The sequence below is a fragment of the Phasianus colchicus genome, chromosome 3 (genome assembly GCF_987193195.1).
Source record: "Phasianus colchicus chromosome 3, bPhaCol1.hap1.1, whole genome shotgun sequence".
In the NCBI taxonomy this organism is placed as follows: Eukaryota; Metazoa; Chordata; class Aves; order Galliformes; family Phasianidae; genus Phasianus; species Phasianus colchicus.
The window spans coordinates 46272089-46298959 of NC_143438.1; the positions used below are offsets into that span (position 1 = coordinate 46272089).

Consider the following 26871-nt stretch of genomic DNA (forward strand, 5'->3'; position numbering starts at 1 on the left):
TATAGCAATGCATTATTTTTTTCTGATTGCTACACTGACTAGAGTAGCAATGGCTTGCTAACATTTAACAACTGTGTAATGCACACATTAGCTGCAGTAATGTGTACATATGCATCCATAATATATGTTTATGCATATAAAAGCTAAGGGCTTTATTTCAAGTAAGCTGTTTATTTAAATGTATGCACATGCTTCTAGTTTCCTGACACGAGACGTAGCTTTGTTCTCAGCAATATCTGGATGTTTTACTAACCCAGCTTTTTAATTTTATGCAGCTTCTCAGCAAAAGCTATTTCAGACTTTCCCTCTTTAAATATTTGCTTTTAGCATCAGTGAATGAAAACCATGAAATGTACATGAAGGATTCTGTGTCTGCTGCAGAGGTTGGTACTGGCCAGTACGCCACAACAAAGGGCATCTCTCAGACCAATTTGATAACCACTGTGACTCCGGAGAAAAAGGCAGAAGAAGAGAAAGATGATGAAGAGGGCAAAAAGAAAAGAGCAGAGGAAGTCACCCCCATCTCGGCAGTACGCCATGACACAAAGGTAGAGTTCTTAGGGGTTTTTTTGTTAAACTGATCTGCTTGAAGAGTGCTCAGACCAGCACAGAATTGTTAGGGAGGGAGAAGGTGCTTCCTGCGTTTAGAGGAACATAGAATATACACAATATATGTATACGTATCTAAATGTTTTGAATCAATATTTGTATAGTACTTTTGCATTTCATATAATCTAAAAGCCAATTCTTCCATCAGAATGTATATTTTGAGAAGCAAATCCATTTAACAATAGATCCAAAAATAGCCTAGAAGTGCATATTTTGCTCTTTTGGTCTTCAGTTGTATTTTGACTTCAGTGTGGTTATCAATTTTTTTATTTTTTGTCAGGGCAACAAAGTAGTTTTGTGTCCTCATACATAGGTCTGTTCTTTAACCCATTGTATTTTTCTCATTCCTTTCCCATAGCAATGTATTTGCCTGTATATATTTCAATGAGATTTTTTCCTATTATCTTTTGGCTATTAGCATACTATTATAAGCTGATTATCTGGCTTACAAAAGCATTTACTTTATTCTGAAGTTTTCACCAAAGAAAACTGTTTTTTTATTATTCTCTCTCTACTCAGTTACTAAATTTGGCTCGTCTGTCACCAAGCTCAATCCCATCACCACTGCATATAAGTAACACGCACAGCTGTGGATTGCATCTACTGAGATACTAAGAAGGGGTAAATCAGAGAGATGGAGAAGATGCTGACTTTCTAAGATTGATAGTGAGGATAAGTGAGGTGGAATGAGAAAAGACAGTGTAGAATGTCTTCTGTCTCTTACTTTGAGGAAAAAAAAACCAATATGGAGTATTGAATATAGGATATCTTTCAGAAAGTTTGCTAAGGGACACGTTTATTAAGCAACATTTATGCTCTGCATTTGCAAGGAAGAAACTTCATACCTTTATACTCACAAAACTGATCATGAATGCCAATCTGAGAGCCTGAGTTTCGAGCCTTATTGCATAATGAGGTACATAGCGAAAGGTACAGGTCCTCAAGTGAAGAGCTGCAATTAAGGTACAAAAATCAGAAAGGAACTGAATTACCAAAACCGCAGACGAGAAAAGATTTTCTTCAATTGTAGAACTAAAGAGAGAATCTCTGTAGAATTTAACTAGAGTCTCTTTGCAACTCCATTAGTTTCTGCATGGAGAAACATGGATGAAAATCATACGTGCAGAGAATATCCAACTAATTCTGTTCCAAGTGTTTGTTAATTTAGGTCAATGGAGAGGTTCAGCTGTATTTCAAAGATCATGTGTTCCTTGGAGATGTCTAGAAATAGTCAGAGCTATTTTTAGGAAAACATCTTGATAATTCTTAAACACACACAAATGAATGACTTCTACTCCCTAGGAGGTGGGTTCTGTTTAAACCACCTTTTAACAGAGTTTCAATCCTGTAATTATAGAGGGATCTTAGTCCTGCTTCAAATTGGACCTGCCAACAGTTGGTCATTTATTATGAAGAGAACAGTCTCAAGAAACATGGGACATGATTGAAATCATATTCCTGTTCAAGGATATATATACTCTGATGTGTGCTTTTCCTACTAGGATGTTTTTTCTTTGTTTTATCCATACTTTTTATTCATTATTCTAAATATTAATGCTGCAAAGATGTCCGTAAGTGAATAGTCTGGATTAGCAAAGAAGAAATGTACTTTGGCTTTTTTGCCTTTACAGCATGAAAAGAAGTTCTGTGTATTTTGCTCATATAAAGTCCTATGAGTCTAGCGTTTGATACTGGCTCGAGTTTACTGCATTAAGCTCACAAAGAAGATATTTGTTGAAGTTAGGCTTGGTTTTAGTTGCTGATTTCTGGAATGTAAGTTGCCTGAAAAGGTACATTTATTTAAAAAATAAAAATTTAACCTGTTCTAGCTAGGGAAGAGAGAGAAGCAAAATATTAGGAGGGAGGGAATTGAAGCCTTTGTGTAAACATTGGGCTGCAATCCCATTCCTGCTGTTAGGATGCCTGGTAAAGATGAGGCTTAGTAACTAGTTTGATGCCACCTGTATCTAAAATTGTGATCCAGCTCATTGGCTCAGATTTTGCACCAGCTTGTGCAGATAAAGGCTATTTTGGCTTTGAAGTCATTTTGCTCCTGGGAGTTTGCAGTGTTTGCAGTTGACAAGTCTTTGGTAAGCTCAGCAAGAAGACAAGCAGTGGAGCAGCTCAGGTATTTGGCCTGGTCAGTGAGCCAGTTTGTCACTTCACCTAAGTGCACCTAGTTGACTTTGGCCAAAATGCCAAAATTCCATCAGCAGCAAGACAGGTTGTTGGCACCGGGGTGTTTTGGTGGTGACTCTGATTGAAGATTAGTTGTGGCTGTCCACTAGGAAGTGTGTTGTATGTCAGCTAGAAGCAAGTACCCTCCTGAATTACATTCCACTTTTTGCCCTTGAGTTATCCTAAAGACTGATTGAATGCCCTGCAAGTGTTGCATTAAAGCAAATCCTGCTTGTCGGTAGACATTACTGATTGCAGTAAAATTTGTAACAAAAAGCAGTGGGTATAGTATTACTTCTTCACAAGGAGCAAAAAGTCACTTTTTGACTGCAGAGAAAATGTCTGTGCATGGGGCCAGTGTGATGGGTGCATAGCTGTGGGAGTTGGGCTGAGGAAGTGCTGCTCGGGTAGATATCAAACTAATACCATTTCTTCTGACCTATAAATTTATCTGCCACCAAAAGCAGAATATGTTTGCATTAGTTTCTGGATATAGCATTTTTTCACATGTTGCAATGCACTAATTTAGGCACACAGAATTTAAAATCTTAGGGATTTTAATAATTATCAGTGGTGCTGTGCCTGGCATAGGTGGGAACCATGTGGCTCCAACTCTGTCTCCCCACGACTCGAGTAAGGGCAGCACCACAAGCACTGTTGATACTAGGAATATGTTCCCCTGTTTGTTTGTTGTACTTCATGTTTGAAAGCTCCCTATGATTTGAAGAAAGTTGTGCGGTGGGTGAAAATTGGCAGCACCATCACCTCCACATGTAGCTGTGAAGATTTTGATTTAAATTGTGTACTGCAGATGACTAGACAAACGCTGAATTGAGACGTTGCCTTTTGTAAGCTGTAACCATTATTCACTCGTACATGTGTGCAGCATGGAAACGTGCAAAATTTAACTCAGTTAAAAGCTGTAGTGTTAAATTGCTGTTATGATTATATATATATATCTTATTTATCATCACAGAAGAAGATTAACTAATGACAGTTTTCTTTTTGTCCTTTTGCTTTTGCGCCTTGTTTGCTGCTCTTTCTCTGTCCCCAGCCACCTTTTCTTGGCACTGACTCACTCCACTCCTCGCCGTCCCCGCAGCCTGGTCCCCATGCATCTTCAGCCAAGCTTCGCAGGAGATGCAAGGAGAGCGCTCGAAAAAAGCCCTTAGGCTGTGAGTCACCCAAAGAGGGTGCTTCAAAGCACGGGGAGGCAGAGCCGGACTCCGACAGAAAAGGGAGAGTTTGCTCCACGGAGCAAGACGTGGCTTTCGGCTATAAGCAAAAAGCCGGCAAAGGCGGGACACTGTTTTCCTTCTCCTTGCAACTTCCTGACTCATTTCCTTCCCTCCTGGATGATGACGGCTACCTGTCGCTCCCTAACCTCTCCGAAACCAACCTCCTGCCTGCCAGCGTGCAGCATTACCTTCCCATCCGCTCTCCCTCCCTCGTGCCTTGCTTCCTCTTCATTTTTTTCTTTCTGCTCTCTGCCTCTTTCTCAGTGCCATATGCCCTCACTCTCTCCTTTCCTCTGGCTATGTGCCTCTGCTACCTGGAGCCCAAGGCGGCCTCCTTGAGTGCCTCACTTGCCAATGACCTGAGTGACAGTTCAGAGGAAGAGGTGTGTACCTCGGCATCGAACACTCTTTTTTGTGTTCAGTGCTTCAGTCCTAACCAGTGTTAGATTGCTGCAATAGTGGTCCTACTTTCAGAGCCTCATTTCTGTCTGTGCTGATATGTTAGAAGGGATGGGGTGTTTTTGGTTTGGGGTTGTTTCTTTTATTTTTTTTCATTTATTTTATTTTTTTTCTTGTGTTGGGAGTGCAGCTTGGGGCCCAGGGTTAGGCACAACACTGTGTGTAAGTGGCTTGGTTCAAACTGTGATGGCTGATGCAAAGTGACCTTTGCTAAATAAATTGTCACCAGTCAGCACTGAAGCCTCTGACCCACCAAGATATCTTTTTTTTTTTTTTTTTTTCCTGTGTCTTTATGCTAGGGTCTGTTAGAATAGCATTCTAAACAGAGGGAAGGAAGTACAGTTTCATGCATAACTATGTAGGTCTCTCCAAAAGTAATGCCTCCTATTTATTTCCACAGAAATGACTACAGATACAAAGAACATAGTAGCACTGTTTGATAGAACAAATTCTCCACTACAAAACACTGTTTTTCAACATCACCACCACCGCTAGGTGTGCATTTTCTCCAGCAATGAACAAGAGCCTGCATGCCATGCTTGTAAATATATGCACCAGCAGAGGTGACCTGCTGTCTGTCACCACTGCTAAAATGCACCACCCATCACCTCACTATGCTTGTGTCCACTGTTTTGTCTCCATTAATGTTCAGCAAGTGTCTGTGACTGTTAATGAGTGCCAGTTTTGCCCGTGGAGGAATTAAAATTCTCTCCTTTGCTTCATACGTACTTCCGTGTCAGACATCATTCTTTCAGACTGCCTTTCTGCTACCATCTGTCACACAACATCAACATGTAACAGAGTACTGGCAGAAAAATTCAACCTCTGCTGCCATACCACCAACATCCACCTCTGACTTCATGGGCCAACGCTTTGAAATGGGAGACATTACTTTTGGAGCAGCCCTCGTATATATGCATGCATATGTATGTATGTTTATGTAAACAGCTAGTCAATGAGCATCCATGCTGACTTCAGGGTGTTTGAAATTGAAGCAGGCTCAGCTTTTTGCAAGAAGCCATTAGCCATAGCACAAGCCTAGAAAGGGTTTTCTGGTCCATTGAAACCTGGATCTGGATTTTAGGCCTCAGTCCCCTCTCTGCTTCAGGTAAAATTGTTTTCCCATACTTAAATCCAATGTATCAATGAGAGTTCACATTGGAACAGCTGTTGTGCAGCTGCTACCAGAGCATGCCACGTGGGCCACGTTAACTTTGCAGCGTTAAATTATCACTGCCAAAATCACTGCCTCATGTCACCACAGATGATAAACCAACAGCAGAAGAAGAACGTATAATGCTTCTGAGAGCACTGGACATGGTAATATGTCCATAAGAAGAAAAGGAATCTTTGTTTAAGTAACAGAGTTACTGATCTCTGTTTTTTTGCTGGTGCCTAATACTCTTTGTGGGGAGAGTACAATAATAATTAATTTTTTCTCTTTTTTTCCCATTTCCCTTCCTCCTCAAATGCACAAGTATGGTTTTTGTTTTGTGTGTGACAACACCAGATCAGATACTTGCTGACCAGTTGGCTATTTCTAAAAAGTTGTATTGGCCACTGGTCTATGCCATCGCACTGGGTTGCCTCCAGTAAACACCTTGTGCATCTAAATGTTTGTGAAATCTGCCACAATGTTTTTTTTTTTTCTATTACTTGATGGAGGATTTCATTTCCTTTTTGTGGAAAGCCAAAAGTTAGATCAGTTTGTCTTGCAAAAATATTGTCTTTAGATGCTTTTGGCTCTGTAATGCCTAACAAAGAAGTAATGAGATGCAATTTTGGTTAAAAAGTGTCCCAAATTTTGCTGCCTCTTTTTGTGTCTTCACTTTGAAATGGCATTTATTTCTCAGTTTGCATTAGCTCCATACTTGGATTAATCTAATAGCAAGAGCGGTGTTAATGCAGTGCCAGCTCCGCAGTGAGACAGCATTTATGTAATGCATTTTTCTGCTCTTCTTTCAGAAATGAGCACTTCTTTCTGAGTGAAGTTTGGAAGTGTTACGAAGTAGAGTTTTTAATGTAGCTCTTTTGTGAAGGTGATTACTGTGGCAGTGCTTTCTGGCAGACAACACAGACTTGTGCCTAATCCGGGGGGCATTTCTTGTTCAAAACATTGCATGACAGTGAGTATGTTTTAAACTTGGGCATGTCTGCATTACATTGGCAAAACAAATCACAGCAATTATGATAGCAAACTAGAGGGTGTGCAGCCACAGCATTTCAAGAGGTAGCTGCTCTCTGCCCTTCCAGTCCCTTACATGCCCACAAGCACTAGCAGCAGCTGCCTGTTGTTTGTGCACTCCAGCCCGTCTGATTTGAGCCCAACCTTTCTTGCTCCTGAGGAGATCTGCCTTGCTGAGCCTCTTAATTCACCATTCCCTGCTCTGCAATCGTCTTCACTTCAAGTGACCCAGTAATGCCGATTTCTGCTCCGTGGCTGTTGATTGGCTTTTTAACAGACATGTACATTACAGTAATCTGAGGTTTGTGCCTTATTTAGGATTTTATTGATGTTATGGGGAAAGAAATAATATATTTTTCCCAAAAAATGTGCTTCCAGTTCACAAAATATTGGACACAGTGATGCAGAAGGCACTTAGAAGAGCTGCAGTCAGTGTTTCATACCTTGCTGAGCTCAGTCCTCCCTTAAACGATGCAGGGAGTCTGGAGGAAGTCTGTGCAGTCAGACAGGATCTGTCCTCTTTGTTTTCTTTACATTCTCCGTTGGTACCTAGCTAACATTGCTATTAATATTTCACTAATGCTCCCAGCTCCAAGTTCTTAAATATGCAGGATGTGTTAGACAAAAAGTGTCTTGACAGAAATCTTTTATTTCCTTTTAGACGCCTAGGTTCATCAATTCCTCTTTTTTTTTTTTTTTAATTATTTTTTATTAAATAGGAGTGACAATGCGTTGGGTTTATTTTTCATACTGCCATACTTTTACAACTACCTATGTTATAAAGAAGTGAAGTTCTTTGCTAATAAAGAAACAATTTTCAGACAAACTTTTTTTTCACACTTTAGTGAATGCAGCTTGCCTGGCTAAGTAGGCTATTTTGGCAGTATAGTTTTATTTAAAAACAAAAGTGGTCTGTCTAGTGAGTGGTTATTGCTTGAAAAATTGCATCTAGCTTGCATTTGTGCACTTACCCAGTAGTTCAGAATATCTGCTTATTCTTCTGCCTGTCACACAATTACAAATTATTTGAAGAGAGGAATAGTAAAGAAAAAGGCAATGAAAACATATCCAGAAAAGTGTGTTAATGAACCACTGCAGTTGTCATAAAATGACAGAAGATAAAAAATTCAAAGTTAAAAGTGATACTGCATCCATGTCTCTCAGTAGGTTGCCTATTTCTCTCATTTCATGTTGATGTGATCTGAGGATGAGATGTATAGATCATCTAGAGACCGCAGAAAGTCGGTAATCAAAACAAGCATCCACTGATGCTTAAACAACTTGTACGTGCCAGTCTGGGGCATTAGGGAGTATTTTCTTTGCTTAATAGTTTTCCGCAAGCTTACATAACATCAAAAGCAATCACTCAAGCTATCTGCCCAGCCTGTAGTACCCTACACTTCACTTGATTTATGTCTTAACACAAGCTCTCCTCTAAAACTTTCTTCATGGTGTCAGTGCTCTACCGGAGCAAAGCAGGGACAGATCAGTCTGAGCAATGCTGTGCTTTGTTTCCTTTTTATCACTTGTACCTAGTGAGTGTTGTTGGGGGGAGGAGGGAGGGAGTTACTTTTATTTTTCTCCTGCTTTTATTATTAAATGGAATGAGAAGTGTTTTGTTTTGTTTTGTTTTTAATGATAGTTTTGTTTCTTTTTGCTGTTGGTAACAATATCAGCTGCTCTTTACTGGAACCAAGGGGGATCTGAGCCTACCATTATTCCTTAGACAGGCGGGAGATGTGGTTATTTCTACTCCTTGGTAATGCAGACAGCCTCATAGCGTGTAACTGTGGAGACATGACAACTTTTCTGTACAAATGAGGGGCTGAAAGTCAGGTGACTGTTCAAGTAGCTTTTTTTCTTTGTTAATAATCTTTTTTCCCTCCAGATAAAAGGTCAAACACTGCATTAATCTCTATTGGCTAGAACAAAAATTTGATAAATAATATTTTTTTAAAATCATTTTGGGAGGAAAAGTTTCTTTAGAAAATATAATTTTAATTTTTTTTATTATTATTTTTTTTTTAGATTTAGTTTTTTAAAAGCCACCTGGCTTTCTTATGGAAAAAAAAAAATCTGCTATCCAAATAAGACTTATCCAGTAATGTTTTGTTTGGCTTAAAAATTTGTTACAGTAAAGCCATATACAGTGTACAGTACGCCTTGAGTCTTCCTCTGAGTCTGTTCTGTTTACTAATATAGCACCTTTATTTTGCTTCTTTGACTTGTGCGTGGTTTGAAAAGCAATGCTAATGCAGTTCACAGGGATGTTGAATTTAATGGCTCCCTGTGTGGCCCGCGTGTACTGATGAGATGGGTTTATTCTTTATTCCTGCCTTCCTCTTGGAACCCGGTTACTTGTCTAACAAAATAGACTGACAGTGAGCAGACGGATACTGCAGCTGATGGTGAGACCACTGCCACCGAGGTTTGTACAGCCAATGGCCCCCAGTTAACGAAGGGGAGAGCCTTTGGTTTCATCTCTTCCTGACCCTGGGCATGAGTGCTGAACTGCATGTCTCCTCCTGCAGTGTAGGGCCTCCACTCTGTGCATGTGTGAGAGCTTCCCTTGGCCAGCAGAGTTCTTGGGGCACCCTTAGCATTCGTTCTTATTTCTGTGTTTTATCTGGAGGCTGCTGAAATGAGACTGCCTTGTGCAGATAGAGGGATGATAGCAGCATCACCCATGCAAACACTGGTACCTGGTTGGTCATGTCCTGGTGTTTGGTGCTTGTTTCTTTGCTCTTACAATCTGCTGCCTGTTGGAGAGAGGGAGTGGGGGGAATGAGATATACAGCACAGTTTTCAAGTTTTCTGAGAAAAGGTTTTTCCAGGTTATAAATACCTTCAGTGCAATTAATTTCACGTCATCTTCAACAATGCATAGATTGCAATCCACATACTGTCTTCAGATGTGGAACATTAAAAAGTGGGTTTTCCTTGATGCTGATAAGCTTCTTATCCACAACATAGTATGTAGGCTATGCAGGCAAATTCAGCCCTGTATGACTTTAGTGAAGTGGATATAATGCTTTCATAATTAATATGGTTGCAGCTGCAAACGTGAGCTGAATTTGGTCTGACATCTGGTAGAAGACAGAGCCTTGCTGCAAACACTACTGTAGCTTTTCAGTAAGATCTCATTAATATTTCAGACCATTAAAATTATCGTCAAGGAAGAGTTCTGCGTATGACGCGTCAGGACAATTTGGCCCTGGCTGTAAATAGAATAGATTTGAACTGAATTATAAAGTAGTCAACAGATAAAGATTTTCCAGCAGGTCATTTCACTAATTAGAACTGTATGAAAAATTAAGTCAAAATAGAGGCACAAGCATTAACAATCCAAATGGAGCAACAACATAGTGTCTATTGAGTACAGGCAGGAGCACAAAATGCTTTAAAGAATCGCTTGCACTCCATAGCTTCAGGCTTTGAGTCATACAGAAAGCATAACATAATCCCAAAGCCATTATGTTTAAAATGTTCAGTTTATTTAGAAAAAAAATCACAATAATCTTCCTATGTGCCATCTTTATTTTAGAGGTGAAGATTTTATAAACCTCTGTTTTTCTTATAGACACACATTATTCAGGAAGTTTGTATACTTACCATCTGAAAATGAAGCCCTCCAAAAATGGACTGCGTTCGTGATCCATTTTGCATTGCTTTTGAAAAATTGAGATGAAGTGAATATTGCGTGTTTGCAGTCTAAAATCTCCACTGCAGATAGGTGCTGAAAGAATATATGCAGACTAAAATGAAGTAAATTTATATTAATGCAGCATAGGACTGAGGTTAAGGAAACAGCACTTTTTGCAACTAAGATGTGTTTCATTCCTTAGAAGGTGTTGCACATGTTTACTCTTGGTCTTATTTATACAGAACATCTCCTGTGGCCCAGGAGATGTCATCATATGTTTAAGCTTTGGGATTACAGATTTCTGAAGAATTTGTTATTGCCATTTGGTCTTAAATCAGCAATGATCTCATTGATAAAGTCCATCTTCTGCTCCATGCGTAGCTAGAGGACCTATGAAAGTAGAGTGCACCAATGATAACAAAGAATTAAATAATGGAAGTTAAACAATGGTCATGGAAATTTTAAAGGGAAATATTAAATACTCCTTTGTATAAAATTAACAACTTTGGAAAGAGGAGGCCTGCTCTGAATTAGGAAAACTGCAGTCAGCTGTGTCTGTTCATTCTCCTTAAGTCCTTAACATAGAGAAAATGTGCTCTGTACCTAGTTCACTGACCAACGTTTATAAAGCTTTCTGTAACATAGATGGGTAAGGTGTTTTTTCAAATCTTTCTCATGCTGGCAGTCGGATCAAGAGGAGGACGGAGATCTAAAGGCACAGGTACAGAAGCGGAAGGTCCAGATGTTACTAAAGTACTGATGTTGGAGGTGTTCATATCTCCCAGCATGTTACTGTTGGTTCTCTGTGAAGAAATGTGTAGAAACAGCATTTTGTATCCTTTCAATACTGTGTCCCTTACCTTTCCCTTTCTTTTTCACTTCTTTCAGAATAGTCTGATTAAGCGAATACAGGGTGAAAATGTGTATGTCAAACATAGTAATCTTATGTTAGAGGTTGGTATTGGTATATACCAGTGCATGTGCGTACATGTGTGTTAGTTTTAGTGGTAAACTGTGAATCTGCACTATGATGCATGAGCTGTGTATTCCCACCTGCTAGTAAATTAAGTAGATATTTTTTCTCAGTTTATGACGACTCCTCTAACTTGTACTATAAATACGTAAATGCGTGCGCGTATGTGTGTGTGCCTCCACGCGCATATGTATGTTTGTTTGAAGCCTCTTTATCAGGTGTAAATTGTAGTGATACGGATAAACTCCTTAAGAGTATATTTATACTCACTTGTATGAGATATGCTATGCTGTTACCTCTCAAAATGCCACATTTTCACAGAGTGTTGTGTTAGTGCTGTGCTCCCCGGCTCCCCGAGATGTTACTTTCCTCTTTACTAACCGACTTACGTGTTTTGGCTCTGACATTACGTCAGCTTAGGATGTATTACAAACTGCTCTATTCTTTTAAAACTATCTAGGACCTAGACAAAACCCAGGAAGATCTGATGAAACATCAGACCAATATAAGCGAGCTGAAACGAACCTTCTTGGAAACCTCCACAGAAACGGCTGTGTCTAATGAGTGGGAGAAGAGGCTTTCCACATCTCCCGTTCGGCTTGCAGCAAGGCAGGAGGAGGCTCCTATGATTGAACCACTAGTGCCTGAAGAGGTCAGCGAGATCTGAAAGGCTTCATAATATATTTATGCATTCGTTTTTACTTACAGTAGCTCTCAGGAGATATTCAAGGCCCCTCTATACTTGCAGGTGCTCAATTTTCTCAGGACTCTAGCAGCAAAGGTACAAGGAAAAGTGGATAGCTGCTGTTTATATGTATAATGATAGACTGCAGAATTCACTGCTAGCCACCTAGCAGAACTGGGTCTCTGTAAGGGTGCAAAATGCAGGCTTCCTTACAGGTTTGGTAAGCTTGAGGGAGTCTGCCCATGCATGAAACAAAACATGACAGTGAGTGAGGGAAAATTTAAATAATGGTGACTGCTTGGGAGCAGTGGCATTGCAACATGGGCAGAGGTACAGTACCAAGCCTGACAAGAAAATACAGAGCAAAAAGCAGAACTCTTGTCAGTCTCTAAGGGTGAAGAAGAAATAATGATGATAATTGGACCTGCTTGCCCACTTCCGTAAGGGTGCTGATAGTTGCTGCCGTCTGCTGGTTACCCATTGAAGAGTCAGTGTAGATTGCTAAGTGTGTGCATTTTCATGCAGGAAAAAAATCTTGCTCACTGTGCAGTCTAAAATGATTGTGAGAATTTAATACTATTTAAAAAGCAGTCTTTTATTTTATAGGTTATGGGTAGATAATGAGAAGTAGAGGCAACGATGTAATATTAGTGTTGCCTCAAAATAAGTAAGTGTTCACAACAAGCAGAGAATGTCTTGGTTAAATCCAGTAGTGCAAACAGAAACTTGCTTGTGTAGTTTGCATGAAGGTAATTTTTTTATTCCATTGTGCTAATCTGGCTTCTGTCTGACAGGAATCATACTTATGTTTACTGCTTGCTTTTTAAGACCAATAGATCATAGAATCACAGAATGCTTTGAGTTGGAAGGGACCTCAAAGCCCACCCAGTCCCACTCTGTGCCATGGGCAGGGCTGCCCCCCAGCTCTCAGCTGCCCAGGGCCCCATCCAACCTGGCCTTGAGTGCCTCCAAGGATGGGGCACCACAGCTTACATGGGCAACTGTGCCAGCGCCTCACCGCCTCTCAGTAAATATTTCCTTCCTTATATTTAAACTAAATCTGTCCCCTTTTAGTTTAAAGCCATTATAATTTGGCCCATTGATACACGACCTCGTAAAAAGTCTCTCTCCAGTTTTCCTCAGACCCCTTTCAAGTAGTGGAAGGCTATGGTGAGCTTTCCCTTGCACCTTCTCTTCTCAAGGCTGAATGACCCCACTTCTCTCAGCCTTTCATCACAGGGGAGGTGCTCCATCCTGCTGCCTCATGGCCTTCCTGTGAATTTTCTCTGATAGGTTCATGTTGTTCTTGTGCTCTGGGCTCCAGAGCTGAAGGCAGTGGTCCAGGTGTAGTACTGCACCTCATGAGTACAGGGCAGAGGGAAACAGTCACCTCCTACTGTCTTGTTCAGGAGTCATAATAGATCTTATAAACATGTTTGTAGATGAAAATGAAGGTTTTCTGTCTTAAATGTAAAATCGTAAATCTAATAAACAGAATGCATCTAACATATTAAAGAGGTAAACTCCTGGTGAAAAGTGAGTGGCTGGAAAGCTGAATCCAAATCAGAAGAGTGTGAGTGAAGCAAATAACCCCCTGAGTTTTGTTTCATGTCTTAATTATTTTGCAAATTTAATAACAAAACGTTGATTAAACCACACAAGCAGTAGCAAAGCATTACAGATTTGTAGGTTTTACCCTGAGGAAAGACATCCGAACTTAAGCATTCATTTGGAAATAAAAAGAGCAAGAGATACCCTGATCTGGTAGCATATTTACTGGAGGAAAAGAACTAGCTCAAAAGCAATGTCCAGTTACTATATCTTACATGCATCTAAATGAAGGAATTGCTGTGAAAAATATGAGTGGATTTGAGTTCTCAGAGCCCAGCTGTGAGGTGACTTCTGGTAACATATGACATCCTTTTTGTCTGTGCTAGGCAGGATGGTTTCAAATTGCACATCCTGCTGATAGAATAATTTGTCAGGAAAATCTTCAGCCATGCACAGTCAAAATCAGCACTGTGGCACTTACTAGGAAATGCAGAGACAGTCAAGATGCAAAGCTCTTACACCTTCCTTTTGTGGTAGCATCCTCAAAGATGCTACACACTTCAATCACTCAGAATAGCCACTTTAAAGGTGTATTCAGTTCTGTTACAACTAGCTCTTCAAGATCACTACAATAAAAGAAGAACAGAGAGGAAAGTAAAACACACACTTGGAGTGTTTGTATGTTTGTGTTTGGTCAGATTGAGCCTGTCAGGTCACCAGTTGGTTCTCACAATAATGGAAGAAATTATTTCATTTTATTTAGTTATGAGAAATAATTTTAAGTGGCTACTATAATGGTGGCCAGATAGCTACAGAACATGAAAGCTGTCATATTGACAAAATCCTTTACAATGTTTAGGCTGGTTTGGATTGTATTAAACCAGCCCTTTAGAAATGCAGGAATCACAGAATGGTCTGGGTTCAAAGAGACCTCTTGATCATGAAGATCCAACACCCCCACCATAAGCAGGGCCAACAACTTCCACATCTAATACTAGACCAGGCTGCCCAGGGCCCCATTCAACCTGGCCTTGAACACCTCCAGGGATGGGGCATCCACAACCTCTCTGGGCAGCCTGTTCCAGCACCTCACCACTCTCTCTGTAAAGAACTTCTCCCTGACATCCAACCTAAATCTTTCCTCCTTGAACTTAAAACCATTTCCCCTTGTCCTGCTGTTAGCTTTCAAAGAGTTGAGTTATGCCTCTCATTGCAGCCAGATACATGAGTCACTTATACCCTCCCATCTCTAGTTTATCTTTGTTAAATGTGTACATTTCTTCATGAGTACAGAGTGGTATATGAATTTAAAATTGTACCCTTTTATTACACTGCTGGCATTACTTGCGTTGACACACCTAATGAATACACCTGCCTTGAAAGTGGGTACAAAGGGTCTGGCAAGAAATTTGCTTTGCTTTCAGGGGGTATACATGCTCCTTCCAAATAAAGAAGGTGGCCAGCCCAGAAGAAGGGAGAATGGCAGGGTGTCTGAGGAATTGCCCATGCTCAAAGGGTTTAAGAAAGCAACCACTAGCAATATTTTAAAGTTTTGCAGTTAGTCAAGTTGAAAATAGATTTTTAGTCTTGGGAACTGCTGTTTTTATAGTGTTGGAAAGGCACGGATGGGGTAAAGTCAAGGAGGATGTTGATGTCATTCTGTAAGAGGAAGCTGGAAATTTAAGGAAGAAATAAAGCCAGAGTGAGGCAGAGGTCCCTGTTCTTAGCCTGTAGATGGAAGCCACGTCAGTTGGCACCAGACGAACTTAAGTGAATGACATAGGATAAAATAAATGCCACACATCCACACCCGAGTATTACTCAAATTGTTATTTTTCCAGTTACGCAGACTTTATACTTATGTCTACTTTGCATCCATCTGAATGTCCTGAACAGAGAGAGGCCTCAGTTGTAAAATTATTTTAATTCTGTTGCCTAACTTATCATGCAGTAAATACTTTATAAAGAAATATGATAAGCTATTGTATAGTATAGTGGACTATATGCCCTCCATTTACTGAAACCATTTGTTCCCCTGACATTAGACCAAAGAAGAAAGAGAAAAATCAGAAAAACTCATAGTATTGCAGAAAGGAGGTACTACATTCCTTGAAATGCAGGTAAAAACTAATCATACTTTCTTGAAATGCAGTCAGATAGGCTGACAGTTGTTTATTATCTTTTTTTTCCTTTCCAAACCACTTTTTAAAATTATTATTTTACATACTTATTTCCTAATTTTAGAGACAGATGTTTTGTGGGCCAGATTCAGAGGAATGTGGTCTCTCCAGTGCTTATGGCTACCTAATACAGATTGATTTCTCTGCTAGTTACAGCTGTACTTGCACGGTGCTATTTGTGGATGTTGTTTGCAGTTGTGCATGCATTTCCAGCATAAGTTACACTGAGAACTTTGTGATGAATGGGGCACTTTTGTCATTAGAATGAATTTCCTATGTACTGTCAAGTGAATTCAGATTATTCTGAGTGATGGTGAACTTTGTGTTCTTATTGGTTTTTCTATTAGCCGAGTGTGATAGAGAAGAAGCTACAGGAAGGAGAATCTGCTGACACTTTGGTTACTTCTCATCAAATCATTATCCAGAAAAGTATCCCATCATCCCTAGAGGTTATTTTTAATTCATTTGATTTTAAATAACCACATTTGCTTAGTTAAATGCAGAAGCCTTACGGTCAAATAAGTGGATGCCTATTGTGTAGTCAGAGCAAATCATGTAGTATACTTGCATAAGGAGAAAAAAAGACGTTGCCTTCAGTTCAATATCCTTAGTAGTATGGCATTTACTGTGTTGTACTATTATATTTAAATAATGCTAAAGGGGGTTGATTTTTCTAGCAAAAGCAGACTGCAGCTACATACAAATGCATACTGTTCTAAAGCCTCATCAAAAGTGTGGTTGCTACAACTGGGATACAGTTGAATGGGCTTATTTGCCCTATTTTTGTAACTTGTTTTCAAGTGTAGCATTACGAACCATGGCAATATATGATTTTTAACCTTAGGATGATTCTGATGATCATTTTATTCTGCTTCAAATTACTGCAGAAAAGTATGGCAAATGTAATTTTTTGTGTCCACGTTATACGGGCCTCTAGGGAAGAAACCTATGAGAAATCTAACTTTGCCTAAGGTGATGCTGTTTATTTGTTTGATAACTGCTCTAAGAAATTCAGTATGAAATTATTATATGCTTTCCAAAGAGGCAGCATTGATTTCTTGAAAGTCTTCATACTTTAGTGCTCCTGAAACACAGATGAACCTTCAGATATTCTAATATAGCTTTTATATCTCAAATATAGGGCACTGAGGATTGGGTTATTATAGACAAAGTACCTTCTGAGGTAGCTGATGGTGAATTGAAAAAAAGTGTGACATACAAAGTGGTGACTGTGAGCAGTAAAGCTGGCATTCCACCCGAGGTACTAAAATCCAGTGCTGTTCTGAGCTTTGAGGACTTGGAAAGTGAAATACAATCCAAAGATGAGAATAAGCAGAAAATGTTCACCTTAGGAAAGTCCTATGATGCTGTGTCTGGGAAAATTGTTACCATGACAAGTAAAATTAAAGAGGGAGAGAAAACAGTACAGCCTTCTGTAGAAGTTTTGCAAAAAAAGGAGAAGGAAGCACAAGAATCTGTGAAAATCATTCCAGTAGTGGCCAAGTATGGGATCGTAGAGCCTGTCGCTGAGGAGAAGGCTGATGTGCAGAGCACAAAAAGAAAGCTGTCTGACTCCCTGACACCTATAAAGGAAGCCGAATCTCAGTTGCAAAGTCCCGAAGAGGAGAGCTTGAAAAAGACACTAAGGATGGACCAAGATTTGCAGTTACTGAGAAGCCTGCAGCTTGGCAAAGCAGAAAAACACCTTGATGGTGAAGCTGCAAAAGCAGGGGCATTTGCCTGGAAAGATAAAAGCGTGTCTGAGTGGCGATACTCCAGAGAACAACCATTTACCATTGCTACTGCTCACTATGTTACTGAGTCGTCTGCATCAAAAGTAGTGGTAACAAGAGGCTTTGACTTCATGCCACAGTTTAAAGATTAAAGCATGACTTCTTTTAGGCAATGCCCTCACACTACCCTGCCTTTCAGTTCTCCTGCTGCCTGGCTTTATGTTGACAGCAGCCAACCCAGCTTATTTTTTTTCTCATAATTTGACGCCGTACCACAGTGTAAAGCAGGCATTACATAAGGCTTCCAACTTTTCCAGTTTATTTAAAGATCCACGTTACTGACATGTGGTGTTGCCGCTGTTGCTTGTTAACCAAAGGGTAAAAAGGTTTGCTTGAACGAGCAAAACGCCAGTGCTAACAACTATGCTTTGTAACTGTTGCTTACTACAGCCAGTATGAATTTGCTCTAATTTATTTTCCCATCCTTATCCTGTTCCCAACCTCTCTGTGCCCCGCAACCTTCTCTTCCTTTCCTCTGTCTCTGCCTCCAGTTTTGTCGATTAATATCTCTGTGCATGTGGGTTGGCCTTTCATCTGTGTATGACTTTCCATTTCTTTGTCTATTTAGACTAAACAGTCCACTGGTGAAAAAACCCTGGATGGCTCAGATATCTTCAGTTTAATAGAGTCCGCCAGAAAGCCAACTGAGTTCATAGGAGGGGTTACTACTACTTCCCATAGCTGGGCACAGGTGGCCGTTTGATTCCATCCTTCGGTGTTATAACTGCACAATGATGACTTTTGATTTGCTTTTGTTTTGTTTCCTGTTTTTATGCATAACTCAGAGCCTGTATGACTAACGCATGGCATTGCTGTGCCTTGTCCTTTGTTACAACAGACCACAACAGAAACTTCACCAAAAGGGAAAAACAACAACAACAAAAAAAAAAAGCGTTGTGTTTTTTTTCTAATCTCATTTCACTTTATTTTGGTCATTTTACAGGGTGCTGTATTTTGCCTTTATAAAACTCGCATAAAACTACCACGGATAAAAACACTGACATTTCTCTTCACTTCTAAAATCGTAATTCTTGTTTTATTTTTCATTTCTACTTTTCCGATTATGTCCTTAGAGTGAAAATCCATCAACGCGAGAGAAATAAATTGGCAAAATGTAATACCCCGTTTTTATTTATGTTCACAGTACATTAAGCTGAGGAGCTGCTCTGTGTAGCGTTGTCTGCTTTCTAGATGAGGATTTTTTTTTTTTCCTCTTTCCCTACAGAGAATAGACACGACGACATCTCAGGAGATAACTTCCAGTGAATTGAAGCAAGTGGCTCAGCCGCACCAGGACGCAGTGACGAAGGTTGTACAGGAGACTGTGGTTATCGAGGAGAGACGTGGGATGAATGTGCATGCGAGTGGGGAACCCACTACAGTGGCTGGACTTGCAGATGCCGAGGCTCAGGCAGCATCTGCTAGCGCAAAGGGGAAGGAGGGCTCTGCTGTGACTAAGGGGGCTAAAGAGGAAAAAAAAGAGGCCCACAAAGCTGTAACCAAACAGGAAGGCATTGCTGCTGCTACTTCTCATGAGCAAGCGGAGGAGCACAGTACAACAGTCCACGTTTCTGACTCTTTGGAAAGAAAACCTCATTTTGAGGTAACTCGTTATTAAATCAGTTCTTGTGCTGAGTTGTAAATGTACGCGGTAGTGGACTAAGTCAATTCCTCTCATTGAAAGTAAAGAGTACAAGACTTGTATGATTGCATCTTTACAGCAGGCAGTTTGTTTCTCCTCTTATTTCCTCCTTGCATGGCACCTGCAAGGCTTGTTGCTGGTTTCCATCCTTGGCTAAATGCCACGCATATTTTACTTAAAAGCGCTTTTCATGCTGCAGAGAAATGCCTCATTTGCTGGCTTTTTATGCAGTGGGCAACAAGGATTCAGCTGGCATTCTCTTTGGGAAAATCCATCAGGATTGGCAAAGTTTGCATGTCCTCAAAGACAGAAAATAATTTTTTTTCCATGCTTGATACAACTGTAGATTATTGTACTATGTCTTAAGCAATCTGTGCTTATTATGTTAGCCCCATTAGCAGAATTTCAAGAAGCATTTTGTAGAAGGGAAGGGAGACCTTGTTTTGCTCCTTTTTTTCTGAAAGCTGAATGGAAAAGTAAGCCTGAATAGGATTTGTTCTCTTGTCATTCTGGGAACATGTGTAATGTTTACATCTTTCCTGAAGCTCAGTCTCTTGTAATCCAGAATAGTGTCAAACTGCCAGCACTATATAACTGTATACATGTGTGTACCGTTATAACAAAGAGATTTTTTTTTCTATTTTTTTTTTTCTTAAAATGTAGAGCACTTTTTATTGCTACTCCTTCTTTTCCTATGCAAAAAAAGCAACTCCACCCATCCCTCCCCCTCAAAAAAAAACCCTTTCTGAGAAATCCGGAAGCTTTACTAAATTTTCCAATCCCTTTTTTTTTGTTGTTGTTCACACAGTCACCAGTTGTGAAGACTGAAACAATCAGTTTCAGTAGTGTTTCTACTGGGGGGGAAAACCTTGAAATTTCAACAAAGGAAGTGCCAGTAGTCCATACAGAAACAAAAACCATTACATATGAGTCTTCACAGGTAAGAAATCCTACAGAAGCCAACGTCTAATTAACGTGGCCTTTGTTAGGAGCCCATCTTTCTTCATCCATGTTTTAGTGTTTTCTTTAGTGTGAACTGTTATTCAAGAATTCAGTACTAGTATGGGGAGTATGTGCATAAGTATAGTGTACTTGAAGGTGGCTGGTGTGTCTTGATGTAGGGCCTTTTAAGAACACTGATAAAACTACATGTTTCAAAGCCCCAGTTTCTTATCTGTCCTTCCAGAAGTAGAGTCTTAATGCAGAGAGAAATACCGACACACGATCACCTTAACAGCAGTTGTTATCCTGTTGTTGTTGTTAAATAACTTTCTATGAAGAAAAATAAAAATAGGGAATTTAGTTCTTGTCTTCCTGTGCTTTTTAAGAGTATGCTTTTGATGATTGTTTTTTGGTTCTCTAGGTGGATAGTGGTGCTGACTCAGAGCCTGGTGTGCTGATGAGTGCACAAACTATCACGTCTGAAACCACCAGCACTACAACCACTACGCATATCACCAAAGTGAGTCCTCTGGAAATGGGAAGCTTTTCTTTTCTGAAGGATCTGTGTTTTCTTAGCTTCTGTTATTTTAAAACATAGACACATGCTCGGACAAAATCCTATCTATTTTGGGTTTCTGTCTTCATTCACCTGTCTTTGGGTATATATACTACCTTGATTAATCGATCATCCAAGGACTTAATAGTAGTGATCTGAAAAGTATAAACCCTTCAGGTATGTCTACACTGCTGTGCAGAGCTATTTGAATTAGCAACAAATACTCTTTGAAACAGGGAGCAGCGTAGCCAAGTTGACATCAAACTTGGTTCCATGGAAGGAATAATTTTCCTCAGCATGAGTGTGCATTGACAGGAGTATACTGCTTTTGAGTCGTGCACTATTTGGTCTGCACAGTGTTGAAATGCTATTATAAATCTGTATCGTGCAGTCATATGGGACATTCAGTCAGCTCAGACTCTGTGGTTGCTGTAGTGTTGTGTTGTACTGTAAGGAGCTTGCCTGCAGTCAGACAGAAAGCTTATGGCTGAACAGACAAATTATGCTGAGTCTTCCAGATTTCAAGGCAGCAGCTCAGTAACAGGACCTCTCTCAGAAGAAACGCTGTACAGTGACAGCTCTCTTACTAGTATTCAATAAAGGTAGCGTTTTATCTTTCTGCAGTGCAATTCACCCTTCAGTAGATGAGCTGTGCAAGGGCTATACAGCCTCTCTGTTCTTCTGAAGCCTGCAGTAGGACTTATCTAGGTTTTAATATGAGCTATCTGTATGTCCATTCTTCTCTTCATGGGATGAGTTTACCACTAATACCTGCCATTTTTGACCCACCACTTGCAGATATCTTTCTTGATGTGTATATGTTGGTTAAAGTCACAACATCATCTTTGTTCGAAGGAACTCTGGAGAGGTCCAACCCCCCATTTCAAGCAAGCTCCAATTGCACAGGGTTATCCCCTCTGTGTGTCTAGAGTTTGTTCGATTCAGCCACATCTGGATTTGTGATCATTCTCCAAATGGGTTGCATCACTCTTTAAAGCAGGTTACTGATACATATTTATCACTCTCATTTAGACTGTGAAAGGAGGCATCTCAGAGACAAGAATCGAAAAACGAATAGTCATCACAGGAGATGCAGATATTGATCATGATCAGGTAAAATCTCTAGGCTGTTCAAGGCTACCCTGAAGGCTGCCAAACAGAACATTACTAAACATTGTTTTAAAAGATACTGTTCAAACTGACATGCCTTAAATTAAACTGGACTAGTAGTTAAATCAGTGATGATATATTTCATATTTTAATCATTTTCCTCATTTGTAAATTGTGTAATATCTCATGAATCTCTCCACCTTGCTACTGATCATGCATGTTCCACCTCCTTTTTGTTTTTGCCCTTCTGTGGTTTCCTTGGGATAGGCGCTGGCTCAGGCAATTAAAGAAGCCAAAGAGCAGCACCCTGACATGTCAGTGACCAAAGTAGTGGTACATAAAGAGACAGAAATCACACCAGAAGATGGGGAGGATTGACCACAGGTAAGAAGACTAGATGATTTTCATAGGCATTTACTGGGCTGGCATGTTGCAAAGGTTGTTTTCCTACCATAATTCACCTCTAACTTCACTTTCTCTCTCTGGCATTTGCAAGTTGCATTTGTGCTGTTTATCAGTTTTGATATTTGAATGCATTCAAAATTCAAATTCATTTAAATAGTGCCAGCTGGAGAAACAGAAACTACTCATTTGCTTTTGTTGGTTCTCTGCAAATTCCTCATTGTCCATGCTTTGGTACAGTCTAATTTCTAATCCTGAAGTCAAAAAAACCTTTTGTCTGCTTCTATGTTATTTAAGAACAAACAAACTGTTGTTCTTAAAGGTATGCATTTTGTTTAAAAAATGCCAAAGTTAAAACCTACAGCTGCTTTTTGAATGTTCTGTGCAGATATGTTACGAGTTAAGCTTTATTCCAGACTTGCAAAGATATGGCCTAACCTGCTTTCGATTTTTGTTTTGTACCCAGCGAGCTCAGTGTGTCAGCATTTAGATGTCTTGGCTTTCTTGTATTTCAGAGGACATATTATGTTTTAAAAGCAGCATTGTTTATCAGGATGAGAAGATGATGCAGCTTTCTTGTGTCAAGCTTTTTTTTTTTCCCCCCCCGTAAAGGCATGCTCTCCAGTTGTGGTTGGCTAAACAGACATCTTAATATTCCTGTATTTACTCTATGCGCAGAAATATGTCATGCATACTAACCTGCTACATAAAAGCTGCTAATGCTGGCACCATTGCACAAATTGCTTTGAATGCTGTATGCAGAAGAAAGAAAAAAAAGCTACTTGTCTAATTTATTTAAATCTGTAGCAGTATTTTATTCTTAAAACAATATATATTCCCTAGCATTTGGTGTAATTAACAGAGTATGATGCACAGCACCTTTTGTTATTTATTTTGGAAGATGGAACCAATCACTGAGGAGCGAGTAGCTGTGATTCTTGTGGCATTCTGCTAGTTGTTTCAGAGAAAAAATAAAGTGGCTCAGTTAAAGTCTATTGATGTCACTAATTCTTTCCACTGGCATCACTGGATTTTGGATTTGGGCCAAATCGCTTATACTGAGATGATACTGTCTTTATGTAAACAGTTGGACGAAATCTCTTTTGTAAGATAGCAGTTGTTTCAAATAATTAACTCACTTCTCTCTCCTGCAGGAATAATCTAGATTGCATATGAATCCAGACATGCACACCCATAGGAATACGAGAGCCTCTATGGAGTCTCAGTTCCAACCTGACTGACTTGTATCTGTGTATGGAAAATTTCAGTACAGAAGAATTGATCTTGACCGTTAATAAAGAAACTGGCAGAGATCTCTTCCCATAGAAAGCAATCTGAATCAGCAGCAGTTATATTGCATGAAGCAACGATAAAATTACAGAAAAGCAGCATTTTTAATTTTCTTAAAATGTCTAAGTTTTCAGCTATACCTGCACGTTCATAAACAATATAAACAGTGATCTCATGTAACACATAAACAGTTCATGCCTTTCACAGTTTATGAAAGTCTAAACAGATTAAAATTTGTTAGGTGGCAAGCCTTTTGTTTACGGATATTGTAAATGAAGATTACCCCCAAAATGCTAGAAGCTCTATAGGTACTGTGTATAATGTTTTACCACACATTAGATGTGCCAATAACACAGTTTATTCAGTAAACAACTTGAATCTTATATTTGTTTCATCTTGTTTTATTACTGCCCGATAAACAATGACAAATCTTTACTCTTATCAAAATATTTAAATGCTTACAAAGTGTGCTTTGTATACCTGACTGAATACCTTATGAGGTAGTAATTATTTTAGCTTATTAACTTTAACGATTTTTGTCAGCGTTGTTCAGAGTCAGCTTCTGGTCACCCTTCACAGATCCTAACCTTGTAAATTATATGTAGTTATTTTGGAAAAAAAAATCTGTATTTTACTTAGTTTGCAGCGTTAGAAAGTTATTAATCTAAAGTAACCAGGATGGTTTTCTATTGATTTCCCTTTTTGTTCTCAGAGGAAAAAAAAAAATCTGTTTGAGAATCTGGTCAGCATTTACTATCTAGTTCAGAGTCAAGCCTTAACCTGTACAGAACGTCCACTGAAAACTCATTAGTGTTCAGCTATAATACCCACTGAAGGGATAGAGTCCATTACACTGTCAGCTGCATCACAACACATGGTGAATGTATGTTTCTGCATAGTGAAATAAAAGTGGTAAATGCATCCAAAATTGTATTGTTCTGTGTCTAAAAGAACCTAGTGTTTCTTATATTCAAAATGTTGAGTTGCATTTGTAAGGCACCACAGGTTTTACGCATCTGCACAGTAGACACATTTTGTCTTCAGAGGCTGAGACTGCTCTGTGCCGACAGTTGGAGTTGCAGGGGACCCAAAGGGATGACCTTGTTTACCTTTGGGTAAATGATATTTTAAAGGAAAAGAAGCATTTGGTTTCTCCTGTTTTCTGTAGTTGTGTACTGTTCCACTGAGGCTTAATGAAGGATTTTTTGGTTGCTTAGAAAGTAAAGGCCTGTAGCCCTTCTCTTTTGGTGTTTTTACTCTGAAACATGGATTAAATTCTCTCTTCAAAGCATTATTTAACTTTCTATTCCTTTTCCTTGCTCTTTTGCCACATCTCATTGACACTCCCCTCATAATTCAAGATAAATTCTTAACGAATAATTCACCCATCTGTATCTCCTTGCAGGATTGAAAGAAATAGATACAAGCAGACTTTTCAGGACATAAAGGGCCACATTTGCCCTTCGTTGTTTACACGGGGCTCCCTCTCACTGAAGTCAATGGATTTGGCTTCAGTCAAGGGCAAGGCTTGACCCAGTGACTTGTTAATAAATGTTTATTTTCTTAATTTAAAAAGAAAAAAATAGTATATAGAGAATAATCTGTAGATAATAATTAAAAATTATATCCCAAGGCTTCAGAAGCTTTGCCCTCAGTCCCTAGAATGTCTTCCTTCCACCAGCCATTCTTCATGCCTTTAATCCGGAGTGCAAACTGTGTAACTTCCTATACTGCAGTCATTTCTTACCTCTTGCCCGATAACGCAAAGGTTACGGTATGTTATGATCTTCAGCTGACCTCTCCCCCCACTTGCCTTTTATATTTAGAGACAAGTATGTCCTTGCCCTCTTTGGTGAAGGTAGGCTCAGCTTTCTGGTGCTGCTAGCATCCTGCAGCAGCCATAGGTGGAAGAGGTGCTCTCGCAGCATCCCGGCAGACTTCCTTCCAGGTTCTCACTACTGCATCAGGAGTTTAAAAGTAGACTCTGAAGCCATATTGATCTTCCCTCAGGTGCCCCTTATGTTGTCAGCTAAGAAACAGCATTGTATTACCTCAGAGAGAGGTGAGGCAGTTGCAAAGCCTTCTCTCCAGAGATAGCATTATATTTTAGCATGGCTTGAGGAGATTGTACTTTGGTGATACTGCACAGTATGTACGCTGTCTAAAGATATTGTATCTTTAAAAGGTAGCATCCTTGGAAAGGATGCTCACAGCTAAGATACGGCCTAAGCATGTGCAAAATATGAGGAGATTAGAGTGAACAGGCAAGGACATCTCAGTGCCGCTGTTGGCAGTAGACCCTTGTTTGGGGGATTGTTCCTGGGAGCAATAGTCTTGGTTTTTGTTAGAAACTGTTTCTTGGGTTGTCTGCCTAATGCTGTGCCACACAAAATAAAAAACACTTGCCTGTTTCTACCAACCAACTTTTGTCTATGACTCTTCTCTTTTATTGTTGGTCTTTGTCCTGTGTCTTTATGTAAAACAGCTTGTAAAACAAACCAGCAAATGATATGTTACTTGAAAGCACTGTTACTAACACAGACATCAGTACAAGACAGCCTCGCATTACAATTGAAGCTCCAGCACCATGAGAAGTGACTGCTCTGCATCACTGGGGTAAGGGATCATGATGGCCAGGGAGAGTTTTGTACACCAGGCAAGAATCAACATAACGAGCTACAATGGAAGTGCCAGGTCACAGACTGACACAATGAGCACCAGGTGTGGCTAACCCAGGGAGCTCAGGTGCAAGTAACACACCTGAGTGACTGGAAGGGGTGGAAGCTAGAGCTATTCTTCTCTCTCATTTATGGGTTAGAAGCCAAGGCAGTTACACCTCACTGAGACTGTACTTGTTTTGAGTTGCTGTCAGTCATCTGAAGGGGTAAGTTAGTCTTTATTTAATCATCTTGTTCTTAAGTGCTTGCATCCTAGGAAAAGGCTCTGTCATTGCCTTTGCTTGTCCTACGCAAGCAATCACTGTGACTGTAACCATTATAGGCACAGAAATAAACAACATTTGGCGTTTTTAAGATCAAACAACATAACATTACAGTTCTCTCTCTGACATTCATTTTTATTTGAGGCATTGTCCTCCAAAACTGTTAATAATGATATTCTGTATACAAGCATCTCAAAAACTGTTAATGGGCCTCTAAATCCAGATACTAGATTAAAGCAAGAATTTAACAGCCTACTCCTATTCAGCATCTTAGTCCTGAGGCAGATTTAGGCAGCTGTGCCTCATTTTGACTTTAGATATCACAAATGATTAGGAACAGTGATATTTCCCAAGGTACTTAAGTCCCAATCAGCAGCTCACTGCTTTGACAATATGATTTCAGCTCGTCTACATACCTTAAGTAAAATCTTTAATTAGAAATTTCCCATTCTTGTGCTTTTTACATTAGAGAGTAACATCTGGCTAATGACAAT

The 26871-nt window shown here is 39.6% G+C and overlaps 1 protein-coding gene across 15 annotated transcripts in view; it reads left to right on the top strand.

Moving 5' to 3' along the window:
- Positions 1-25859, top strand: part of EPB41L3 (erythrocyte membrane protein band 4.1 like 3) — a 138424-nt gene extending 112565 nt beyond the window's left edge. Inside the window, exons 12-27 of one of the 15 annotated variants that reach the window (XM_031588932.2) lie at positions 328-548; positions 3842-4408; positions 9044-9097; positions 10998-11033; positions 11201-11266; positions 11746-11937; positions 15567-15641; positions 16049-16150; positions 16843-17544; positions 18063-18185; positions 18720-19097; positions 19945-20076; positions 20500-20598; positions 21667-21747; positions 22012-22128; positions 23301-25859. In XM_031588932.2, coding sequence (XP_031444792.2) covers positions 328-548; positions 3842-4408; positions 9044-9097; positions 10998-11033; positions 11201-11266; positions 11746-11937; positions 15567-15641; positions 16049-16150; positions 16843-17544; positions 18063-18185; positions 18720-19097; positions 19945-20076; positions 20500-20598; positions 21667-21747; positions 22012-22122 — 2939 coding nt within the window. In that variant the 3' untranslated portion in view covers positions 22123-22128; positions 23301-25859. The remainder of the gene's footprint in view (positions 1-327; positions 549-3841; positions 4409-9043; positions 9098-10997; positions 11034-11200; positions 11267-11745; positions 11938-15566; positions 15642-16048; positions 16151-16842; positions 17545-18062; positions 18186-18719; positions 19098-19944; positions 20077-20499; positions 20599-21666; positions 21748-22011; positions 22129-23300) is intronic. The other 14 variants (XM_090137400.1, XM_090137402.1, XM_090137397.1 and 11 more) reach the window with 14 other exon arrangements.
- The last annotated feature ends 1012 nt before the right edge of the window (positions 25860-26871 follow it).